This window comes from Carlito syrichta, unplaced genomic scaffold, assembly GCF_000164805.1.
Source record: "Carlito syrichta isolate Samal-C Ts95f unplaced genomic scaffold, Tarsius_syrichta-2.0.1 Scaffold313210, whole genome shotgun sequence".
In the NCBI taxonomy this organism is placed as follows: Eukaryota; Metazoa; Chordata; class Mammalia; order Primates; family Tarsiidae; genus Carlito; species Carlito syrichta.
In genome coordinates this window covers 239,046-262,557 of record NW_007257306.1, presented here as the reverse complement: position 1 = coordinate 262,557, position 23,512 = coordinate 239,046, and the positions used below count along the sequence as shown (strand labels likewise).

Sequence of the window (23,512 nt, the reverse complement as noted above, 5' to 3'; positions counted from 1 at the left end):
TGTATATGTATACAGTATATGTATACTGTATACACACACACACACACACATATTTATCAACATTTAAAATGTTTATTTTCTTTAAGGAATTTCTTAGCTGGAATTAATTCTATAAATATTTACACATGTATGTACAGATATGAAAATATGTCCCTTGTATTACTGCTAGAAAATAGGGAAAAAAAGAAAGTAGTCTAAATATCTATCAATAATAGACCTACTACATAAGATACATTCAAACAATGGAATACCACAGAGCCTTCCTAAAAAACTGAAGTAGACCTACATGGACTAAAATGGAAAATTCCACGGTCTGTTGCTAAAGTGAAAAAGGTAAGTAAAAATATGCACTCGTACAGTATACTCCTTTATGTGTTTTAAGATTAAATAATAATGCTTATATAAGAGTAGAGACACTCTGGAAGGTTACTTTTGGTAATGAATTCAAGTGGGGGGGAGAAGGGGGAAGAGAGAGACAGAGAGAGAGAGAGAGAGATGGAAACTTCACCTCAAGCAAAATGGAAAGATGTTATGTTTTACCATAAGCACATGTTTACTTCCTCTCAGGCACCCCTCATCCAGGAAAGCCCCCGTTCCCTATGCGCCCACAGCACCCTGTACACCACTCTACTACAGGGCTTTCCAATCAATTGGTGCTTTACTTGCTAGCTTCCCAAATTAGTGGTGCACTTCTTTGATGGGAGGGGCTGTCTTCTTTTTTCTGTATTCTCAGCACCCCTCAGAGTGCCTAAAACCTGTAACCATTTCATAAAGGTTGGATGAAAAAAGGAAGAGGGGGAGGGAGAGAAGGAAAGAGAAAAGAGAGTCCTATATGAGGAGTAGTCAGGTGGCAGCACACAACACTAGAGAAGGCAGAATCAGAAGACTGTACCTTCTGCCACAGTCTCTGCAATGATACAAGTGCCTTGTGACTCCTTCAGGCAAGGAAGGGGGTCCGTGAGAGCAGCTTCTGCCCACTCCATTCCTTTTCGGACATGGCCAGGGGCCCTGCCACAGCCTTGAGCCAGTGGCTGTAGCAATCCATCAAGCCTCTAGATCACTTTTGCTTATTATTTTCCTTACACGGTGTTGGAAATATTAATTGAAATAATACATGTAAAGCATTTAGCATGGTCCCTGGCAGGAGTAAGCGCTCAGAATAGAAGCTGTTATTATTAAGTTGCTTGCAGAACTTTGTCAAGAGCTCTAAGCATCACAACTGCAAAAGTCATCTTTGATTTCCAACAAGACCCAGGCCTTCCCATTTATCTCTGCAATAAATAAACAGACTATCTGCCTAAAGACATGTAAAACAGACTGGAAGCTGCTGCTTCCGTATTTCTTACTTTCATCAGCATTTCAAAATTGAGCTGCCCTTATCAGGCTCTGAGTATAAAAAGCACACGCGCATCTTGGAAAGCTGGAGTTTAAATACCTTTACAACTGCAGAGCAATGTCCCTTCTCCCATCCAGACAGCTGGATTGTGCCTCACAGAGCTACACTGGAATTCACTTACCACAGCGGGAGGGTCATTCCATTCTTCATAGGAGATGGCAGCATATGGATGGATCCGGTCATTGATAATCTGCAGGGTGGCCAGGGCGATGGCTTTAATAGACTGGAAGTAGGCTTCCCAGAACCACCGTGCCTACAAAGAAAACAACACTGTCTTGAGTGAGCGAGACAGACTGGGAGAATGGGATGCTCTATCACAGCCAACTCTGGGCCTAGGTAATTCTTTGATTCCCAAGGAGAAACGTGCCTAGCACAAATGCTCCCTGCTGTTCTGGCGAGCTCCATCGGAGGGGTGCATTTATCAAATGCGGTCAAAATAGAGTGCTAGCAAGTGAAATGTGCATTAGATTCCATTCTGATACAAGGGAAACTCTGTGATGATGAAAATATCAATGTGATATTCCAGAGCAAATTTATAGCCTTTTTTCTGAGATACAACATACATGTCGTAAAGTACACAACATACAACTACTATCCAGATAAAGATACAGAACATTCCAGCATCCCCAGAAGACCCCTTATGCCGTTTCCCATTAGTATATTCTGATTTCTACTGTGGACACTCTTGAATTTCAAATTACTGCAGTCAAGCAGTGTTTACTCTTTTGTGTCTAACTTCTTTCGTTCAACACTTGTAATATCTAAGTCAAGTTTTAGTATCAAGGTTATGCTGGCTTTATAAAATGAGTTGGAAAGTGTTCCTTCTTTTTCTATTACTTGTGAATTTTTAATGCAAGATCAACATTATTTCCTCCTTGAAAGGTTTTAGAGAAATTCCTCAAAGAAGCCATCTGGGCTAGGTGGCATTTTGTGTGTGAAGCCTTTAAATTATGAATTTTTTGTTCATAAATATAGAATTTTGTGTGTGTGTATCAGTTTCATAAGTTGTGTATTTCAAGGAATATGTTCACCGAGTGTAAACTGTTAAATTTATTGAAATAAAATTGTGTGCTAACATCTGTTCAATGCCTGTAGAATCTAGTAATACAATCCTTTTTGTTCCTGATATTGTTGATTTGTTTTATTCTCTTTGTGCTTCATCAGTCTTACTAGAGCTTTGTCAATTTTATTAATCTTTAAAAAAAAAACTTTTCATTTTATTTTCTATGTCATTTCTTTTTCTGTTTTGAGCATTTTATTATTTCCTTCCTCCTAATTTGGAAGAGTTTAATTAATCTTGCTTTTAGCTTCTTGAGATGAAAGTTTATTTCAATCTTACCTCATTTCTAATACCGCATTTAAAGCTACACACTTCTTTCTATGCACTATTTTAAAAGCATCTTATACATTTATATACCATTTTTATTATCATTTAGTTAAAAAAATTCTAATTTCTATTGTGTATCTTCTTTGCCCCACAGGTCATTTAGAAGTATATGCCTAATTTTCAAAGATTTGGAGTTTTTCTATTTATCTTTTTATTACTGATTTCTACTTTGATTGCATTTTGATTGCACTGTGGTCAGAGAACGTGTGATTTCAATACTTTTGCAATTTATTTAAACTTGATTTATGGCCCAGCATATTGTTTATTTTAATAAATAATCTATATGCAGTTTTAAAAAATGTGTATTCTGCAGTTTGATGGGTGTAAAATTTTGTTTAAACTTTCTATAACCTTATTGATTTAGCCTGCCTGTGTATGTATATTTACATATGAATATATGTGTATATATATATATTTCCCAAACTTTTACTTTCAAATTTGTGCCCTCAAAGCTTGTCCCAAGCTTGTCTCTTATAGAAAGCATATGCAGGTTGAACATTCCAGATCAAAATTCAAAATCCAAAATGCTCCAAAATCTAAAACTTTTTGAGTCCCAAAATGATGCTCAAAGAAAATGCTCACTGGAGCATTTCAGATTTTTGTATTTCAGATGCTCAGTTGGTAAAGCATAATGAAAATATTCCAAAATCGGGAAAAAAAAACCCTAAAATTCAAAATACTTCTAGTCCCACACATTTCGAATAAGAGATAATCAATCTGTAATTGGATTTTAATTGCAATTTTATGCCACCCAAAAATCTTGGGCTCTTAATTATAAACACAGTCCATTTACATGTAATATAAATACTCATCTGGCTGAATTTGAATGTATAATCATTCTATTTTTCCTATTTGTCTCACCTGTTCTTTTAGTTCTCCTTTCTCATTTTAGAACCAATCAAAAACATTTTATTATTATTCCATGTTTTCCTTCTTATTGGATTGCTAGTCATTTAATCTTTTGCTCTTCTTTTAGTAGCTATCTTAGTAATTAAAGTAAGCATCGATTTATGATAGAATATCTCAAATTAGCAATTTTAGAATTTACCACTTAAAGAACCTCTATATACCATCTCCCATCTGCTGTGCTTTATTGTCAAATATTTTTCAACTACATATTTTAAATCCCATAAGACATCATTATTGTTTTTAAAAGTAAATTTTCACTTATATTTACCAAATATTAACCCTTACTTTCCTTCATGTACACATGAGCTTCCATCTCAAATTATCTTCTTGCTACTTGAAGAACTTTATTATTTTTTTCACTGGAGGTCAGCTGATGATTCTCTCTGTTTTTATTTGTTTAATATTGGGGCTGGGTAGAGAATTCTAGGTTAGCAATTATTTTTGTTAAGAACATTCAAGATGTAATTCTATTGTCTTCTGGTGTTAACTAATTTTTTATTGATAGATCAGCTGTCAGTCTTTTTGTTGCACCTTTGAAGATAATATGCCTTTTATTTCTGCCTACATTGAAGCTTTCTCTGCTTTTGGCTTATAGCAGTTCCACTATGCTATACCTAGGTATGGCTTTTTGTATTTATCCCACCGAGGACTGCAGAGCTTCTTCAATCTTGGTGCAGTGGCTCACACCTGTAATCCCAGCATTTTGGGAGGTCAAGGAAGATCACTTGAGTCCAAGAGTTCAAGACCAGCCTAGGCAACATAGCAAGACCTCATCACTACAAAAAAACCCCACAAAAAATTAGCCTAGTGTGGTGACATGCACCTGTGGTCCCAGTTAGTCAGGAGGCTGTGGAAGAAAGTTCACCTGAGTCTAGGAGGTCAAGGTTGCAGTGAGCTGTGATTGTGCCACTGTTCTCCAGCCTGGGCAACAGAGTGAGACCCTAACTAAAAAAAAACAAAAGATTTCACATCTTTGTTGAAATTCTTTTTCATCTACTTTCTTGAGCATAGTTCCTGGCAGATAATGCCAATATCTAAATCACCTGTGAATGTCCTTCTACTGTCTGTTTTTTCTCTTCATTTGGGTCATTTGGTTTCAATTTCTAGCATATTTCTTCACTTTTTATTGGTTGGCGGATATTCTGTTTAAAAGCTGTAGAGGTTCTGGATGACCCAGATTGTGTTCCTCCTAAGAATGTAACATGTTCTTCTGGCAGGCATAGAGAGTATAATCAGAACACTTTAATACTGTCAGAGGCTGGCTTTAAATTGTGTCAGGGGCAGCTTATTTCAGTTTTTCATCACTCTTAGGTGTGGCCCAAGACTCCTCTACCTTGGCAGGCCTTGAACACAACCTTTATCTCACCAGCACTATATATGGCTGCTACAATATTTGCACTGCTCATAAAGTTCCCAACTGTTGCTTTCTACAGGGATTCCTGGAGTCTTGCTCCAATCACGTGTACCTTAGGAGTTGGCAAGCACTTCGAGGAAAGACTGCAAACACATTTTTTGCTTTCTTCTCTGTGGTTCTCTCCTTCCTGGGATTTTGTTGTTTAAATTTCAGAAACTTTGGAAGCCCCTAACTCAACCACTAAGCCCTGCAGAACTGCTACTTTCTGCTGGAACTCCATATCCTTGGACATGGAATTGGAAAGTGTCCTCAGGGAAAAAGCAAAAATGAATGTGTGGCTCACTCCCAGCTGCCTCCTTTCTCTAGGGAATGATATTCTCTTAAGTAGTCACAACACTGGCTGCTCTGCAATGCCTTTAAATAATTGTTTTTATCTATTCTAATAAGCTTTTGTGCCTATTTATTTATGGCAGAAGGGTTACTCCAATATCAGCCACTCTGTCATGATCCAATATAGTCTTTTGAAAGAAGACAGGTTCTTATCCAAACAGAAGCTAAACTCAGTTCCTAACAAACGCAGGACACTGGTTTAGATGATCTCTCCAGCTTCATTCAGATCCATGATTCCACTCAAAATCAGAGGCTACTTGAATTTATTCAAGAGTGTCAGGCATGGTGGTTCATGCCTGTAATCCCAGCACTTAGTGTTTTTTTTAAATTTTTTTTAAATTTTAAAGATGTGGGATACAATTCAGGGTTAGGTATACAAATGTTCATTATGCAGGTACCCTTGTTGATGAGGTGTGGCCCCCCTTTGGGAGGAGAAGGCAAGAAGACTGCTTGGGCAAGGGTTCAAGACCAGCCTGGGCAACTTGGTAGACCTCATCTTTTGTAGACCTCATCTCTACAAAAAAGTAAAAAATAAAAAATTAAGTGGGCTTGGTGGTGCACACCTGTGGTTGCAGCTACTTGGAAGACTGAAGCAGAAGGATCATCTGAGCCCAGCAGGTCAAGACTGTGGTGGCCGTGAGTGTGCCACTGCACTCCAGCATGGGTGACAGAGTGAGACTCTGACTCAGAAAGAATTTATGCAAAGGGGTGGATATGTGAAAATTTAACATGGGAAATTTGGAAGGATACCAAAAAAGGGGGAGAAAAAAGACACTTTATAGTCTAGATTTGTCAACTTTGGTTCTGTCTCCTGGACAAGTAAGTGTTCTATCCATGAGTTAAAAGCATAGGGTAACTTGAATTATGTAACTACCATTCTCTCCCACTTGAATTATGTAACTACCATTCTCTCCACTAACTATAAGGAGAAGGCAAAGCATCACAATGAGAATTTCTCCTACTCAACGACTGCTGAAATACAGATTTAGCTTTCAAGGGTATCTGGCTTACTCAGGCTGTCCAGTAGTTGGCCATTTGGTACAGCTGGCTGGCTTCTTGCTACAACTTCTTGGATATGCACTACTCACTCCAATCTCATTCCTGCTTAAATTCATGTTGCTGCTTTCTCTCCCATTATCCAGTCAAATATTTACATTTTATGAGACCTGAAAGAACCTATCTTCCTTGTGAAACCTTTGCTGATCATTCTAGAATCAGCAATCGCCACTTACTATAAAATCCCTTAGCACTTAGAGTCTTTACCATACAGGTTAGTTCTATTAAATAGTTCTATAATTGTTTTTCTGTTGTTTCAAATGCTATTTTTCTCTCTCCAGATAGACTGTGAGTTCCTTAGACATAGGGATTTTTAAAATTAGCATCCTTGCAAATGTTAGAGTTTTACCTGCTGCAAAGCACTTTTATATTCCTTATCTCATCATTCTTCATAAACAGCTCATCACTTATTTAGGAAAAATATAAGTTTCATTTTATATCTAAGAAAACTGAGTTACTGTTAAGTAGCAGAATCACAATTCAAATCCAAGATTTCTAACTCTAAAGTCAGACCTTTTCCCACCCCATTCTAGAGTATTAAGAGAATCAGTGCACAGAAAGCTTTAGAAAATGGTCCTTTTTCAAGAATCTGGAAGGTGTAAAAATTTACTAAGAAGCATGAGCCCACACATAGATCCTGAATACTTTTACCTCCTTTTCTACCCAAATAAGTCTTTAATCATATATGCTTTTATTTTAAATCATATTCAAATTAAACCTCATTCCAGCATAAGCAATCCAAAGCTTTATATTCACATATAAGCACAGTGGAGACAGCAGCCTTTGGGATTTATAGAAAACAATGATTGGTAAGAAATCCACCAAGGACATCAGCCAAAGGCACAATTGCTCAATGGAGCTTCTAATTTAAGATGTCTCAAATCATCTCACTCTGTCCACCAAATTGCAATTCACTCAGAAAGGAAGCAAGTTTTGCCAATAATCGTAGCTCAAGTGTCTCAGCCTGGGGATAAGTGAACTTCTTAGGCTTAATTGTTTCTGCAGGACCTCTGAAATACCTTGAACTGTTCAGAAGGCATTATAATTTACAGCTCCTCTGGGATTCGGTGTAAGCCCCTTGTCCACAGAGAGGAAGGATTTTGCAGCTATGCTGGCAATGTACGAAAGCACCACTGTTCTCCCAGAAAGCTAATGCAACTAAATGCTCATTATGGTTTTTTCTCCCCTAAAACATAGGGCATGCTTATATCTACCTGAAAAGTGTGAACAAGGGTTTCTTCAGCAGCTACTCAAGTTCCCACCTCTTTAAACTGCAGAAGCTATAGTCGAAGAGTTAAGTCACAAGTGAACAGGTCATGCCAATATAACCTTGAACGTGACATCTAACCTTTCTTGGTTAAACAGACACCACTGCAAATTTTTATAAAACATGCAGACTTCATAGAATAAGAACTACAAAATTCCTGTGATGCTATAAAACATGAGATTACAAAGCTCCTCAAGAGCAGAGCCTGGACCAGTGTAAAACTATCATAAGAAAACAGGAACTTCAAATTAAAATTGCTACTTCAGTTTATATATCAACTAAATGTAATTAATTTCTTATTTTTCATCCAACCCACTGGCTGGTCACAACACAAAGGATCCCCTTCTGCTTAGGATGGGGAAAGCCACAAGATAACATGGAATCTACCATAACAATCAGAGTGATGAGAAACTACAAACATCATAACTTTCCTTGGGCCTAGCAGAGCACTATGGTCATAACGTAGTCAAGGGAACCAAATCTCAAAAGACAACAAGCCCTCGAATAGAAAGATGACACCCAAGTTATTTCAGCTTTGGAAGGGCACAGGATGAAGAGGTGGCTGTCATAAAAGCAGCCAAAGGAAACAGCAAACATGTCAATGAATTCTTAGACCTGAGTGTGGGCCATCAGGACAGTTTTGATAAAAGCTCTAGGTACAAGAGGATTCACATTCACTTGCAAGCTCTCTTCTGCAGGACACTCTTGAGAAAGATTTGCACAAAACTCTGCCTACTTATGAGACTTTTTGTCATCCAAAACAACGGCCTCAAATGCTGGGGGAGCAGAACGAAACCTCACCATCCCCAAGATCCAAACAAGGACTCACTGGCTCTGGCAGAGGAACAGAAAGGCCATCTGTTACTGGAGAGGCATAGGAATCCTTCCAGCTCCCATGACACGGCCATGGACAAAGAGGCCAAAGCCAAAGCCTTCCACTCCCACCAGAGGGCAGGACACTCTCCTGACTCCACCAAGCCATGCAAGGAGCCCACTGCTGTGGGAGGTCAGGGCAGCCTCTTGCCACCCAGCCCAGGCAAAGAGATACCCCTGCAGTGGGAGTAGACACAAAAGCCACCCGTACAGAAGGCCAAACAGGCCCATCAGCTCAGGCCGGCATCTTGCACTGACACAACGCAGAGGTCCGCTGCCCCTGACGAAGGGCAGGAAACTCTCTCCCTGCCAAGCCCCTGCACAAATGAAAAGCAGAATAAGTTGCCACTGGAGAAAAGAGGAGAACACAGAGAAAGCCTTACCCCCAAGGCCTCAGTCAAAGGGCCTGAGACTGAGGCTGGATCAGTCCCCACTATGAGCCTAGCAACAGTGGTCTGCCACTGAGGGATGGACAGAACTGTGGAGAAAAGTGGTAGGCAGGGCCTCCTGATAGCAGTGGCCAGGAAGGAAGTCTGGAAACTCCAACAGGCTGGGCCCCATTCTAAGCACAAGGTGGAAGCTGCCAAGCATTGGGAGCTTAAAGGCTGGGGTGCACTGACTGTAACTCAGGCCACAAGACAATGCAAACCCACACCAGCTGCCAAGTGGAGTGAGTCAGGCTTCCACCCCAATGGCCTGACGGATGAAAGGTTTGCCACTTCTGAACATACCTTGGTCTCTTCTGCTTTTCTATACACAATAGTCATCATTCAGACAAAATTTACCAGAAACAAAAGCCCAGTCATGAAACAAAGCAGTCAACAGAACCAGACTCAAAGATGACTAAGATGTTGGAACTATTAGACAAGGACTTTAACTAGAATTAATATGTGAAAGGACCTACTGAAGAAGGTGGTCAACTTGCATGAACATACGAGAATTTTTGGTAGAGATGGAAAATATAAAAAATAGTCAAGTGAAAATGCTAGAAATAAAAAACAAGATCGTAAATGAGGAATTCCTTTGACAGCACACTAGACAAAACCAAAGAAAGAAAGAGTGAACCTAAAGATAGAATAATAGAAATTATCCAAACTAAAACATAAAGAGAAAAAAGAGTATGGGGGGGGGGGGAGACCAGAACAGAGCATCTAAGAACTGTAGGATGAGATCAAACACTCTATCATACTTGTAACTGGAGTCGCAGAGGAGGAGAGAAGGGGAGCAGAGAACAAGGCAACAGATATATTTAAAGAAATAACAGTTACGAATTTTCCAAAATTAATGAAAAACAACAAAACAAGACCCCCAAACCTCAGACAACCAAGACAGATTAAATGAAACCTTAACTTGATCTCAAGAAGTTTAAGAAACAGTTGTACTGTTAAAAATGAGAAAGTATCTTCTCCCTCTGAGCAAACTAGGAGAATCAAAAGATCTAAGCTATAGGAAACTTCTTCTTAATATACTAACATTGACAGAACCATTTATTTCAGGTGAAGGGCTGGAAAAGATTTCCACGTGCCATGGATTTACTTTTCAAAACTATGTTTGAAGATGAGCCTGAAAACTTCCAGAGGGATTTGAAGCCTTTTCAAACACACGTACCAAAGGTTCACTACCTCCTTTCCACTTGTTTGCTTTAACAAAATCAAAGCAATGAGCATCTTAACTTTACAAAGCCCCATGTCCAGTAGGCCCTCAGTGCTACACTGGTCTGTTGCGCATCACTGCTGTAAAGGTGACAGCTCAAGAACTGGTAGCCCAATGCCGCTCCCTGATAACCTCACGGCAATCTGGAGGCTCCAGAGACAGGCTCTGATCATCTTTATTTGATGGACGAAAAAACTGAACGACGAGGTAAGATTATACTCCAGGCATCCTTATTTTTAGTTGAGAATTACTGTAAGCAAGATTTTTTTTGGTGCTTACTCCATTTTTATAAACATAAGCATTACATGACAACTTTGAAATTCTCAACATAAAATTTGAGAGTGGAAAAAACCATCAACAAAGCCCCTCAAGGCACTTCCCACAGACTAGAGGTTTTGTAAATATGTACCATGACCATGTCAGCAGTTTCTCTAGAGGAGCAGAGAAACTTCACGAGCACCTAATGTACCTTTAACTCAGGGAGTCAATAAGCAACCATAAGTAGAACGTGCCTGCTTTAAAACAGAAAGAGTTCTGAAGCAAAACGGGCTAATATACCTGGGGTTTACCAGCATACCATCTTTTTCCTCTACTATAAAATATTATCTTGCTAATTCAGTTACATTTGAAATACCTTACCACATAAAATGAGGGTGTGCTTTTTTTCACTTCCTCGCTCATGAAGCTATTTGATTTTATTTGCCTTCTCCACACGCCTCCTCCTAAGAGTCTGATATCCCTGGAAAGACTTTTCTCTTCTTTTTCCCCTAGCCCCACCATCCTCACCTCTCAATCATTTGAACATGGCACTTTATGGCTTTCACTGGAAGTTTACACCAAGTCACACCAACCCAACAGTAACAGAGTGCACTTTACAATTGGTAGGTGCAATTTTTTTTGTCTTTGCCATAGAAAATGGTCATTGCTTTCCTTTTAATTTTTTGTTTTGAAATCGTTTCAGATTGATAGAACAGGTGCAATGGTAGTAAAGAGAGTTTCCAAATATCCCGAATACCCGTTCTATCACTATGGCACAATGATCAAAACTAAGAGGTTAATATGGCACAATTCTATTGACTAAACTCAGACTTCTCTTCTTCTCTAGACACTCCGCATCTCTTTCTAAGGTCCTCCTTCTGTTCCAGGAGCTAATCTAGGACACTGTACCGCATTTACTTGTCATGTCTGCTTAGTATAAAATCAGTGACAGTTTCTCAGTCTTTCCTTGTCTTTCATGACCTTGATCATTTCAAATACTAGAATCTCACAGAACATCCCTAGATTTGGGTTTGTGTTTTGTTTTCTAATTATTAGATTGAGGTTATGGACTTTTGGAAAATATTACAGAGGTGAAGTACCCTTCTCTTCACATCATGTCAGGGGATACATACCTTCAATATGATTACTACAGGTAATGTCAACCCTGCTCGCATGGTAATGTGAGGTCTGCCAGGTTTCCCCATTGCCATCAAGTTACTACTGTTACCATTCCATATTCTATTCCTTAGAAGCAAGTCACTGTGTTCAATCCATGCTGAAGGGGCTCTACTTCCCGGAAGAAATAATGTCAAAGAATTTAGTACATTATTTTCAGTATATTTTGAAGAACTAAAACCTAAGAAACTGTACTCACTGAATATTACAAGTTTTTTTTACGTGTCAGGGTCTTACTATGTTGCCCAGACTGGTGTGCAGTGGCTATTCGCAGGTATGATCATTGCACACTATTGCCTCAAACTCAGGCTCAAGCAATGCTCCTACCTCAACCTTCCAAGTAGCTGAGACTGTGAGTGCATGCCACAGCACCTGGCTTACAAATATTCAGCCTACTTTGTTTGTATACAGAATGGCATTATATTAAAATCCTTAGATTTATGGGGATGTGTGGCTGGTAGAAAATATTTAAATGTTTCATTTCCTCATAATCATTTCACTGACATAAGAAATCTGACATTTGCCTTAATTATTAAGTTAAAGCCAGATACTATGTCTCATCTATTTAAGAGGAAAGCATGTAGCATCTTTTTGTAAAAAGTCTTAGAGATGAAATCTCCTGAACCCCCAATTTTTCTAAAAATCCAACTGCTTCTAGTCTCACACTGTAGCTTTACTCTGATGTATACACAGAATAAACACACAAAATAAGCATCCAATTTAATGTGAAAAAGAATAAAATAGACCTTAAAAAAGTATAAGTAATTAATGAGTAATAAACAAACAAAAAAGAAAGAAATTTGAAAATAAATCCAAGAGCTTTCCATAGACTGGCTATGAAGGAAACCCTAAAGAACCAACTAAAAACTTATGTGAGCTGCCTATTCAGTAAATTAGCCAGCTACAAAATATTTTCTCAATAACTAAAACAAAAGTCCAAACTCTTACACCCTAGCAATACTCAGTGAGATTTTCTGCGCTCACACGCGTGTACACATACACACACACCTCACCAGTAGCAGTGCTTTTCCCATTACCCAAACTTTTCACCCCCATCCAGAGTAGTCTTGGTCCCTGTAATAGACTATCATTTGCCTCCCCAAAGGATGTTACCTCCTTCATCTTTACTAACAAAACCAACTTAAAATATTAAATTTCTTGGCTTTCTTGCAGCAAAAGATGACAATATGTCATTGTACTGGACAAGACAACATAGTCCCTGGGGAGTGACATCCCTAAATAAAAGGATGAAGTCTTGTTACAACACGCCTTTTGGTTTTTCCCCTTGGTCCTCTCACTTATGCCTGTGTGGAATGCAGACATGGTCAGGTGGAGGTGACACAGGTATGCTGTAACCAAAAAAAAAAGCTAGCATGAGGGAGACAGAGCAGAAATCCAGAAGGAAGTCTGCTTCCCTGGAGCATCACCAGTCTCCACAGCTGCCCTAGTGACTCACCTGTACCCTCATCTTTAAGTTATGCTAGTGGAGCTTTCTTTCATATTAAACTAAATATACTCCTGATACTGTCCTCTTATGTGAAGATCACAATATGGACTTCGGTCTGAAATACACATTTGGAAGTGATAGGATTTTATATCTGGAAAACTTGAGAATCAGCTAGAAATATGCAAAGTAATTACAGAATCCAGAAAGGTGGATAATTACAAAATATACATAATAAAATCAATAGCTGTATTCCACTTCAGTTATGTTATAGAAGGTCACAAAAGACCACCATCCATTCAAGACCACACTAACAAAGTAAAAATCTAAATATTCTTAGAAGCCAAACAGGTTGTTATATCCTACAACCATGCTAAATTCACTTATTAGTTCAGTAGCTTGTAGATTCCTCTGGATTTCCTGAGTATACAACCATGTCATATCTAGAAAAAGACAAGTTTTTTCCTGATTTTTATGCCTTTGTTTTATTTTGCATTGTCTAGTATACTTCTGAATACAAGTGGTAAAATCTTAAGGCAAAGCATTCAGTGTTTCACCATTAACCATAATGTTAGCTGTAGGTTTTTCAAAAATACCCTTTATTTAATGGCAGACATTCCCTTCTAGTCCTCTTTTGGCCGGTACTCTCAACAATGGCTCTTGAATTTTATCAAATGATTGTTTTCTACATTTATAAAATGATCAGATGGAGTTTTTCCTTTATTTTGTCAATGTGATAATTTACATCAATTAAGCTCTTTGAATGTTAGTGAACTTGAATTCCTGACCTCACTTAGTCACAATGTATTATCCCTTTTTATATTATGCTGGATTAACTTTGTATTATTTTGTTTAGGACTTTTGCATCTATGTTAACGTAGAGCTGACTGACACCACTGATGATAATATGCACCATTATTTTATATGACACTAAGAAAGAAAAAAGTCAATGAAAATATGACATAATGCTAAAACTGTATCAAACTGTAACACAATCCTAATGTCAGATACTTTATTTATTTTATTTTATTTTATTTTTTTCAGAGACTTTAAATGCGAAAAAATCTGGATCTTAGAATCAATTAAATATAGTATATATATTTTTCACTTGACTGTCACAATAATCCTATAATTAGCATACTGCCGGTTAACAAATAAAGAAGCAAGGCTCAGAAAAATTAATAGTATCTTGCTCAGGGTCACAAAGCTTATAACTGACAGATCCAGAATTCAAAGTCATTTTGTCTAACTCTGAAGTACACGTTCTTTTCATCATGCTACTACCAACAAAACTACCTTAAAAGATAAATCCAGAGCTGCAGTTAGACTTTTAATCAGGTTGGGTTTACCCTCCTAAAACTGTGCACCAACTGGACTTCTGACTTCTCCGAATGTTATTAACTAAACACAATATGCTTCTCAAACACCTCAAGGCAGTATCATTAACAACATACCTATTCAACTAAGTGAGAAAGGCCTTATCTATGCGAGAATGATTACATGATTTCAATGTGATGAACACAATAGTATGCCCAGGGAAAGTAGAAATTGTGCTGTGTGATCAGTGAGCTGGAGGGTGGTCCACAACTTAGAATCTTGTCTGTAACATCAATATTAATATGTGTTGTAGAAAGAGTACCACAGCAGGATAGTTCTGATTCTAATTTGGGTTTTGCCCTTAAATAGATATGAAAATGTCGATAAGTTTTTTTTTTTTAACTATTCTGCATTTCTGTTTTCATATCTTAAAATTGAGATAGGACTACGTGATCCTTAAGGACTCCTCCATACCTAAGATTCAATGATTCTTTGAACAAATTTCTGTCTCCTCTACTCAACAGTTTGAGTGTCTCCCCAGTAGTCCAAGATGTTCAAGAGCATCCAAAATCTGTTACACCTAACATACCCAAACTTTTGGTCATTATTTCTACCATGCTGTTAGTCTAGGCAAGTTCCTTGCTTCACTAGGCCACAAAACATGATCATTACTTTGTTTATGGCATTCTCTTACTCTGGAATGACATCTTTCTGCTCTTCCATCTACTAAAATCCTATCTGGGAGACTCTTGGTTTCCAGTTCAGTATTTAAGAAGCTTAGAAGTGGCTCTCTGCTCCTCCCGTTTGACAGACAGCCACATCTCTCGTATAGCACCAGCTGTGTCCTTGAGACACCATGGCAAAGGTGAAGTCCAGAGTGAACGGATTGGGTCGTATTGGGCATCTGGTCACCAGGGCTGCTTCTAACTCTGGCAAAGTAAATAATGTCGCCATCAATGACCCCTTCATTGACCTCAACTACGTGATCTACATGTTCCAAGATGACTCCACTCACAGCAAATTCCATGGCACCATCAAGGCCAAGAACAGGAAGATTTTTTTTTTTTTTTTTTGTCATCAATGGAAATTCCATCACCATCTTCCAGGAGCGAGATCCCACCAAAATCAACTGGGATGACACCAGCGCTGATTATGTAGTGGGGTCCATCATCATCTTCAATACCTTAGAGAAGGTTGGGGCTCACTTATGCAGGAGCTAAAGGGATCATCATCACCGCCCCCTCCGCTCATGCCCCCATGTTTGTGATGGGCATGAACCACAAGAAGTACCAGAAAAACCTCTTCATTGTGAGCAATGCCTGCCTCTTGCACCACCAACTGCTTAGACCACCTGGCCAAAGTCAATCACAAAAACTTTGGCATTGTGGAGGGACTCATGGCCACCGTCCAGGCCATCTCTGCCACCCAGAAGACTGTGGAAGGCCCCTCTGGGGGAAGCTGTGGCACAACGGGTGTAGGGCTTTCCAGAACATCATCCCTGTATCCACTGGCACTGCCAAGGCTGTGAGTAGGGTCATCCTCGAGCAGCATGGGAAGCTCACGAGCATGGCCTTCTGTGTCCCCACAGCCAATGTGTCCATTGTGGACCTGAACTGCCATTTGGAGAAACCTGCCAAATATGATGACATCAAGAAGGTGGTGCAGCAAGCATTTGAGGGCCCCTCAAGGGTATCCTGGGTTACCCTGAGCACATAGTTGTGTCCTCCGACTTTAACAGTGACACCCACTCTTCCACCCTTAATTCTGGGGCTGGCATGGCCCTCAATGACCGCTTTGCTAAGCTCATTTCCTGGTATGACAATGAATTTGGCTACAGCAAAAGGGTGGTGGATCTCATGGTCCACATGGCCTCCAAGGATTAAGAGCCCCCAGACCACCAGCCCCAGTGAGAGCACGAGAGACAGAGAAGCCCTCAGCAGCTGAGGAAACCCTGCCACCCTCAGTCCCTGACCACACTGAGAATTCCCCCTTCTCACAGTGTCCATGCCAGATCCACTGAAAAATCAGGGTGGGGGAGCCTAGGAAGACCCACCTCATCACACACCACCAATAAAGTCGCCTGTACTCAAAAAGAACACTTTTAGAAGTCATCACTCTACTAACACAAATAAAAAGCTGAACTGAAAAATTAACAACTTTTCTCCAATCTTTCAGACAAAAGATGTAACAAGGCAAACCTTTGCTTCCAAAACTGAAGGCACAGACAGGCAAACACAGAGAATCACAATTTACTAGAGGAGAAACATCTGCAGGAACCAGTGCTGAGATGGAAAACCTTAGATGCAATTAACAAATTGCTGGAGGCTCAGTGTGGACAAGTCTGAGAGAGAAAAACTCCAGGGGAGCCCAGTCATTGCAGGGGAGCAGGGATCCCCATACTTTTTGAGTCTTACCTCCAGGAGCTTAACCAGGTAAACATTTTACCAGAGCCTAGCCTGCTAGGGTTTTATCAGAGTCTAACCTGCTTAAGGGAAGTAAGTACCCAACTCTAGCTGGCTCTAGCCTTCCACATAAAGGAAGGGAATACTCAACTCCTGCTCCCTATAGCCATCCTGTTCTGCCTAAAGAGGTCTGGGGAAAAAGCAAGAAGCGATTGTGAAGTTCACAGTCTCAACCAGAAGACTGAAACCAAGTCATGGGAATAGAGAACACTTGTTCTCCCCCCACACTACACCACCATACTACTTTGGGCCTATTTACCAGAGTTTCTTTCACCTAGTACAGTACATCCATCATGTACTGACTTCAACAAAAAATTACAAGGCATACTAAAAAGCAAAAACACAGTTTGAAGAGATTGAACAAGCATAAACATCAGAATGAGACATGGTAAAGATGTTGAAACTATTGTAACAGAAATCTGCAATAACTACAATGAACACGCCCAAGGTTCTAATGGAAAAAACAAACAACATGTAAGAACAGATGAATAATGATAGCAGAGATATAAAAATGCTAAGAAAGAAGCAATAGGAAATGCTAGAAATCAAACAGACTAATAAAAATGAAGAATTGCCTTTGGTGGGTTCATTAGGAAACTGAATACAACTAAGCAAAGATATTATAAGAGAAAATACTAAAACTGAAAGACACAGAGAAAAAAACTGGGAGAAAAAAAAAGAATATCCAAAAACTGTAAAGCAACTACAAAAAGTATCAATACATGTAATGGTATCATTGAAAGGAAATGAAACAGAGAAAGGAACAGAAGTAATATTTGAAGCAATAGTGATTGAGAATTTCACCAAATTAATATCAAGACACCAAATCCAGGAAGCTCAGAGAACAGCAAGAAGAAAAAAAAAAATTAAAAAAAATCCCACACCTATGGATATCATACTTAAACTTCAGAAAATCAAAGATAAGAAAAGAAATCTCAAAAGAAGTGAGAAGAAAAAAACATCTTACCTGTAGAAAAGCAAAGATAAGAATTACATCCAACTTCTCCTTAAAAACCATGCAAGTTAGAAGAAAGTGGAGTGAAATTAGTATGTTCAGGGGGGAAAAAAAACACCAACATAAGAATTCCTATACCTTGCAAAATTATCTCCTCAAAAGTGAAGAAATGAAGACTTTCTCAGATTAAAAAAAAAAAAAGGAGAAACTTTATTGCCAATATGTTAAAAGAAGTTCTTCAGAAAGAAAGAAAATGATATAGGTCAAAAACTCAGATCTGCATAAAGAAAGAAAGAAGTTATTGCTGTTGTGTGTGTGTGTGTGTGTGTGTGTGTGTGTGTGTGTGTGTGTGTGTTTTGTCCCCCAAGATGGTGGATTAGAGACTTCCAAGCATGCCTCACCCATCAGAACAGAGTAAAACAGTGTTTTCCAAGAAGAGAAACAGATATTCATCAGAATGGCAGACCTCAGGAAGGAGAGGACAAGCAAAAAGCCCCTGTGACAGCACTCCACAGAAAAAAGTGAGTGCAATCACCAAACCACAGGACAGGACTGAAAACTCCCCTCTGGGACATACCTTCTAATCAGGTATTTGAACAACTCAGGCCACAGGACAACACCCCGTTTCTACTGGGCCATGGAGCTGTTTCTGGGGAGGCTGAGAGTTGCTGAGAGGGAAAGACACCCAGAAAAGCTACAGGTACTATACTATACCAAAGCTGAGTCACTGAGAAAGACACCCTTTTTTATTGGGGCCCATTGTTGCACCAACAGTGGCTTCTGCAGGCACTTGGGTTTCTGCCCACAGACAAGGCTGCTCACTCTGAAGCAGTGGAGGGGCTTCCCACACCTGGTTCAAAGTGTGAGCAAGGAGTTTGCCCAGGGCTTGAGACTGGATCTGGGCTCATTCCTACCTGTAGCTGGGAGCAGTGGGAGACCCCCCGCCCCAAAGCTGTGTTTCCTTCCTGAAGAGACAGGCTGCCAGGGTCAGATCTTCGATCCAGAATTGGTCTCTGTGTATCATTGCCTAGACACCCCACCTTCCCTCACCCCTACAGGCAGTGGTGGCAAGGGGCCTCAGCAATATCAAGGAAAACCCAGAATATCAACCTAAATAACAAGAGCCTAGCAGAAGGCCCCACTCCCAAGCTCTAGAACGTGCATCCTGAGCAGGAGAGATGCCACAGCCATGGTTACTAATGATCAGTGAGTCCTACAGCCTACGTCAGTTTTGCAACCTGAAATTCTTCAGTGAGTACCACTGTTAAGAATCCTAGCCTCCTTCCCAGACTAGCGGGGGGTGGGGGGGGGTGGCATGCCCCAGTAATACTGAGGAAGAGGAAGGCTACTCGCTCTTGCACAACTGGGAAAGCAGACTAAAAGCTACAGGAGACCAGCAGGAGGGTTCTCACTCTGCAGCCTGCGTGACAGGAGAGTTCCTGACCCTGTAGTTTCTCCTGGGTAGGGAGCCCTGAAACCAAGGCCAGCTCCATGACCCAGCATCAAACTACAGGTATCATGGTGGGACACCACAGCCTGCCCTTCAAGTCTGTCAGGGAAGTGTCCCACCCCAGTACCAAGGGTCTGATGGCCCCCATCTCCACACACCCAGATTTGTAACCTATACTGTCCCATCCTTCTTGGGCAACAATCCACGTGCAATGAGGCCTCCTGTAATCCACACCCTACCTCACCCAACCACCTAGAGTAGGAGCCTGAGCCACCTGGGGGCAGGGTCCTTGGTACTGGGCTGCTATCTATGCTCAATGCCCAGACATTCCCAGGTACCTGGAGCTCCCACTCTTCTAGATGAGGAGCTTAGGCCACCCTTCCCTTCTTGAGCAGAGAACTAACCTGAGGCAGCAGAGATCACCCAACACCTCACCAAGGCACACTTCTAGGCAATCAAGAGGTCACACACTAGACCCAGCCTCAGACAGGGTGCCTGTGCCCAACATCAGTGGACCTGTAGGGTGGGCTCTGCCCAGTTTGGTCCTACCCATTTTGGTTTTCCTCTCCCTGAGGCTGAACTGGAAACACAGACCACAGTGTACTGGGCACACAAGCTCACAGCTGAGACAAGAGTGCTTCTTCCACTAAATAAGTATCACGTAAATACCCATCCACATCAACAGTAGCCCACTCATACCTATAGGTGCCACTTACTGGCCTGAAGGTTGAATGATGCACCACAACAGGTAATTAACTCACATCAACATACACCACCCAGAAGCAAGTTAAGCCTCCTGAAGCTTCTATCACCCTAGACTCACAGGAAGCAGTGGGCCAACTCATCCTCCCACTACATCGCCATTACAACTAACACCTAGGAAAGACTACATACACAGGCAGGCCACCTATATCAAAGGAATGTATACAGATTAGAAACCATAGTTCATCTAAATGAGAAAGAATCAGAGAAACAACTCTGAAAACATGAAAAAAAACAGAGCCTTACCCCTTTAAAGGAGTTCACCAACTCTAAAATAAGAAAAACTAACCACAGTGAAATTCCTGAAATGTCATAAAATGAACTCAAAATATTGACTATAAAGAAGCTCAATGAGATGCAAGATAATACTAATAACCAACTAAAAGAAATTAGCAGAACAACGCAGGAGGTAAAAGGAGAGTTTGACAACTTAAAAAAACTAAACAGAACTAAAAAAACACATTGGAGGAGATGCAAAACACAGTACAAAAGTATAGCAATAGGCTAGAACAAGCAGAGGAATCTCAGCAACAGAAGACAGGCTCTTCAAACTAATCCAGTCAGACAAAAACAAATCAAAAAAGAATCAAGAAGAATGAGCAAAGCCTACAAGATCTATGAGATTATGTAAAGCAACCAAACCTATAAATCATAGGCATTCCAGAGGGAGAAGAAGCTAAAGAAAAAGTGTGGAAAATATATTCAAGGAAATAATTCGAGAAAACTTCCTTGGTCTCGAAAGAAACCTAGACATCCAGAAACAAGAAGCCCAAAGGAACCCTGCAAGATATATCACAGAAAAACTCATCAAAGCATACCACTGTCAGATTCTCCAAAGTCAATGTGAAAGAAAATATCCTAGGAGCAGCAAGAGAGAAGCAGCAAATCACTTATAAAGAAAAGGACATTAGACTAACAGCAGACTTCTCACCAGAAACTCTACAAGTCAGAAGAGAATAGGGACCTATTTTCAACCTCCTTAAAGAAAAAAAAAAAATGCCCCAAGAATCCTGTATCCAATCAAACTAAAATTTCATACACAAAGGAAAAATAAAGTCCCTCTCAGATATACAAACATTAAAAGGAATCTGTCACCACTCAATCACCCCTATAAGAGATCCTCAAAAGTTTCACACTGGAAATGAAATGACTTTCATTATCACAAAAGAGCACATAAGTTCAAAGCTCACAGTGCCTATACAGCAAGTACACATTAGACTTATGTGTAACTAGCTTAAAACACAATTAGCAGAAACAAAACCTCGCATATCAATGTCAACCCTGAATGTAAACGGATTAAAGCCCCACTTAAAAGAAACTGAGTGATAAACTGGATTTAAAAAACAAGATCCAGCCATATGCTCCCTACAAGAGACCAACCTACTGGCCAAAGATAGTCACAGACTCAAAGTTAATGAGTAGGAAAAAATATTTCAGGTGAATGAACAACAAAAACGAGCAGGAGTAGCCATTCTCATATTAGACAGCTCAGACTTTAAACCAAAAACAGCTTTAAAAAAATACAAAGAAGGACATTATATAATAATAAAGGGTAAAATTCAACAAGAAGATCGAACCATCTTAAACATATACACACCAAACACCAGAATACCCAAACTCATGAAGTAAACACTACTGGACCCCCAGAAACATATTGATGCCATAATATCAAAACAGTGGGTGACTCCAACACCCCACTGCATCACTAGACAGGTTATTGAGGCAGAAAATTAATAAATAAGCACTGGATTAAACAGGACTAAAGACCAGATGGACCTAACAGACCTCCAGAACTTTCCACCCAACAACTAGAGCATATACATTCTTCTCAACCAAAATGAAACATTCTCCAAAATAGACCATATCTTTGGCCATAAAGAAAGTCTCAATAAATTTAAAAAGATCAAAATAATACCAAGTATCTTTTCGGAACATAGTGAAATAAAATTAGAAATAAACAACTCATTCTTGAATGACCCTTGGGTAAACAATGAAATTAAGACAGAAATAAAAAATTTGTTAAGACAAATGAAAATAGTAACACAATATACTAAAACTTTTGGGACACAGCAAAATAGTTCTGAGAGAAAAGTTTATACTATTAAATGCCTATATCAAAAAAAAATAGAGAGATCAGAAATTAATAGTTTATCCTTGTACCTCAAAGAAATAAAAGAACAGGAACAACCCAAACCTAAAACTAACAGAAGAAAAGAAATAACGAAGATCAGATAAGAACTTAAAGACACTGAGACTCTCCCCAAAAAGGTACAAAGAATTAACAAATCAGAAAGTTGATTTTTTGAAAGAATAAACAAAGTTGACAGACTGCTAGCTAGACTAACCCCTCCCCCCAGAGAGAGAGAGAGAGAGAGAGAACTCAAATTCAATCAGGAATGACAAAGGGGATATAACAACTGATACCACAAAAATAAAAAAGATCAACAGGAACTACTATGAATACCTCTATGGCAACAAACTGGAAAATTTAAAGAAACTGATAAATCCTGGAAATATAAAACCCACCAAGACTGAATCAAGAAGAAATAAATACCCTGGATAGATCAATAATGAGCAATAAACTTGAATCAGTAATTTAAAAAAATCTCCCAACAACAACAACATAAAGCCCAAGGCTAGATGGATTCACAGTCAAATTTTATCAGATGGACAAAGAAGAGTTGGTAAGAATCCTACAAAAACTATTCCAGAAAATCGAGGTGCAGGGACTCCTCTCTAACTCATTCTATGAAACCAGTATCACACTGATACCAAAGTCAGGCAAGGACACATGAAAAGAGAAAACTACAGGCTTATTTCCCTGATGCTAAAATCCTTAACAAAATACTAGCAGACCAAATACAACAGTATATATAAAAAAAAAAACTATTCGTCATGATCAAGTGTGTTTTATTGCAGGGATGCAAGGATGGTTCAATATTTGTAAATCAATAAATGTGATACACCACATAAACAGAACAAAAATAAAAACCATATGATCACCTCAATAGATGCGGAAAAGGAATTTGACAAAATCCATTATCACTTCTTGATAAAAAACCCTTAACAAACAAAGCACTTAAGAAACATATCTCCAAATAATGAGCTATATATGACAGATCAACAAACAATTACGCTTAACTGGGAAGATGTGAAAACATTCCCCCTCAGGACAGGAATAAGACAAGGATGATCACTCCTATCCAACATGTACTAGAAGTCTTAGTGAGAGTAATTCAGCAAGAGAAAGAAATAAAAGATATCCAAATTGGCAAGTAACAAGTCAAACTATCCCTGTTCACAGATGACTAGAAAACCCTAAAGACTCCTCCAAGAAGCTTCTAGACCTGATAAATGACTTCAGCAAGGTTTAAGGATACAAAAATCAATGTATAAAAATCAA

At 39.4% G+C, this 23,512-nt stretch overlaps 1 protein-coding gene and 1 pseudogene across 2 annotated transcripts in view; one reads left to right on the top strand and one right to left on the bottom strand.

Moving 5' to 3' along the window:
• Positions 1-1,351: 1,351 nt before the first annotated feature.
• Positions 1,352-23,512, bottom strand: part of LOC103272774 (exostosin-2-like) — a 103,274-nt gene continuing 81,113 nt past the window's right edge. The window contains exon 9 of the mRNA XM_008070244.2: positions 1,352-1,649. Within this exon, the coding sequence (XP_008068435.2) occupies positions 1,428-1,649 (222 nt within the window). The 3' untranslated portion in view covers positions 1,352-1,427. The remainder of the gene's footprint in view (positions 1,650-23,512) is intronic.
• LOC110596728 lies at positions 15,334-16,363 on the top strand (annotated as a pseudogene). Its single transcript, XR_002482668.1, has one exon. The product of XR_002482668.1 is annotated as a glyceraldehyde-3-phosphate dehydrogenase pseudogene (transcript).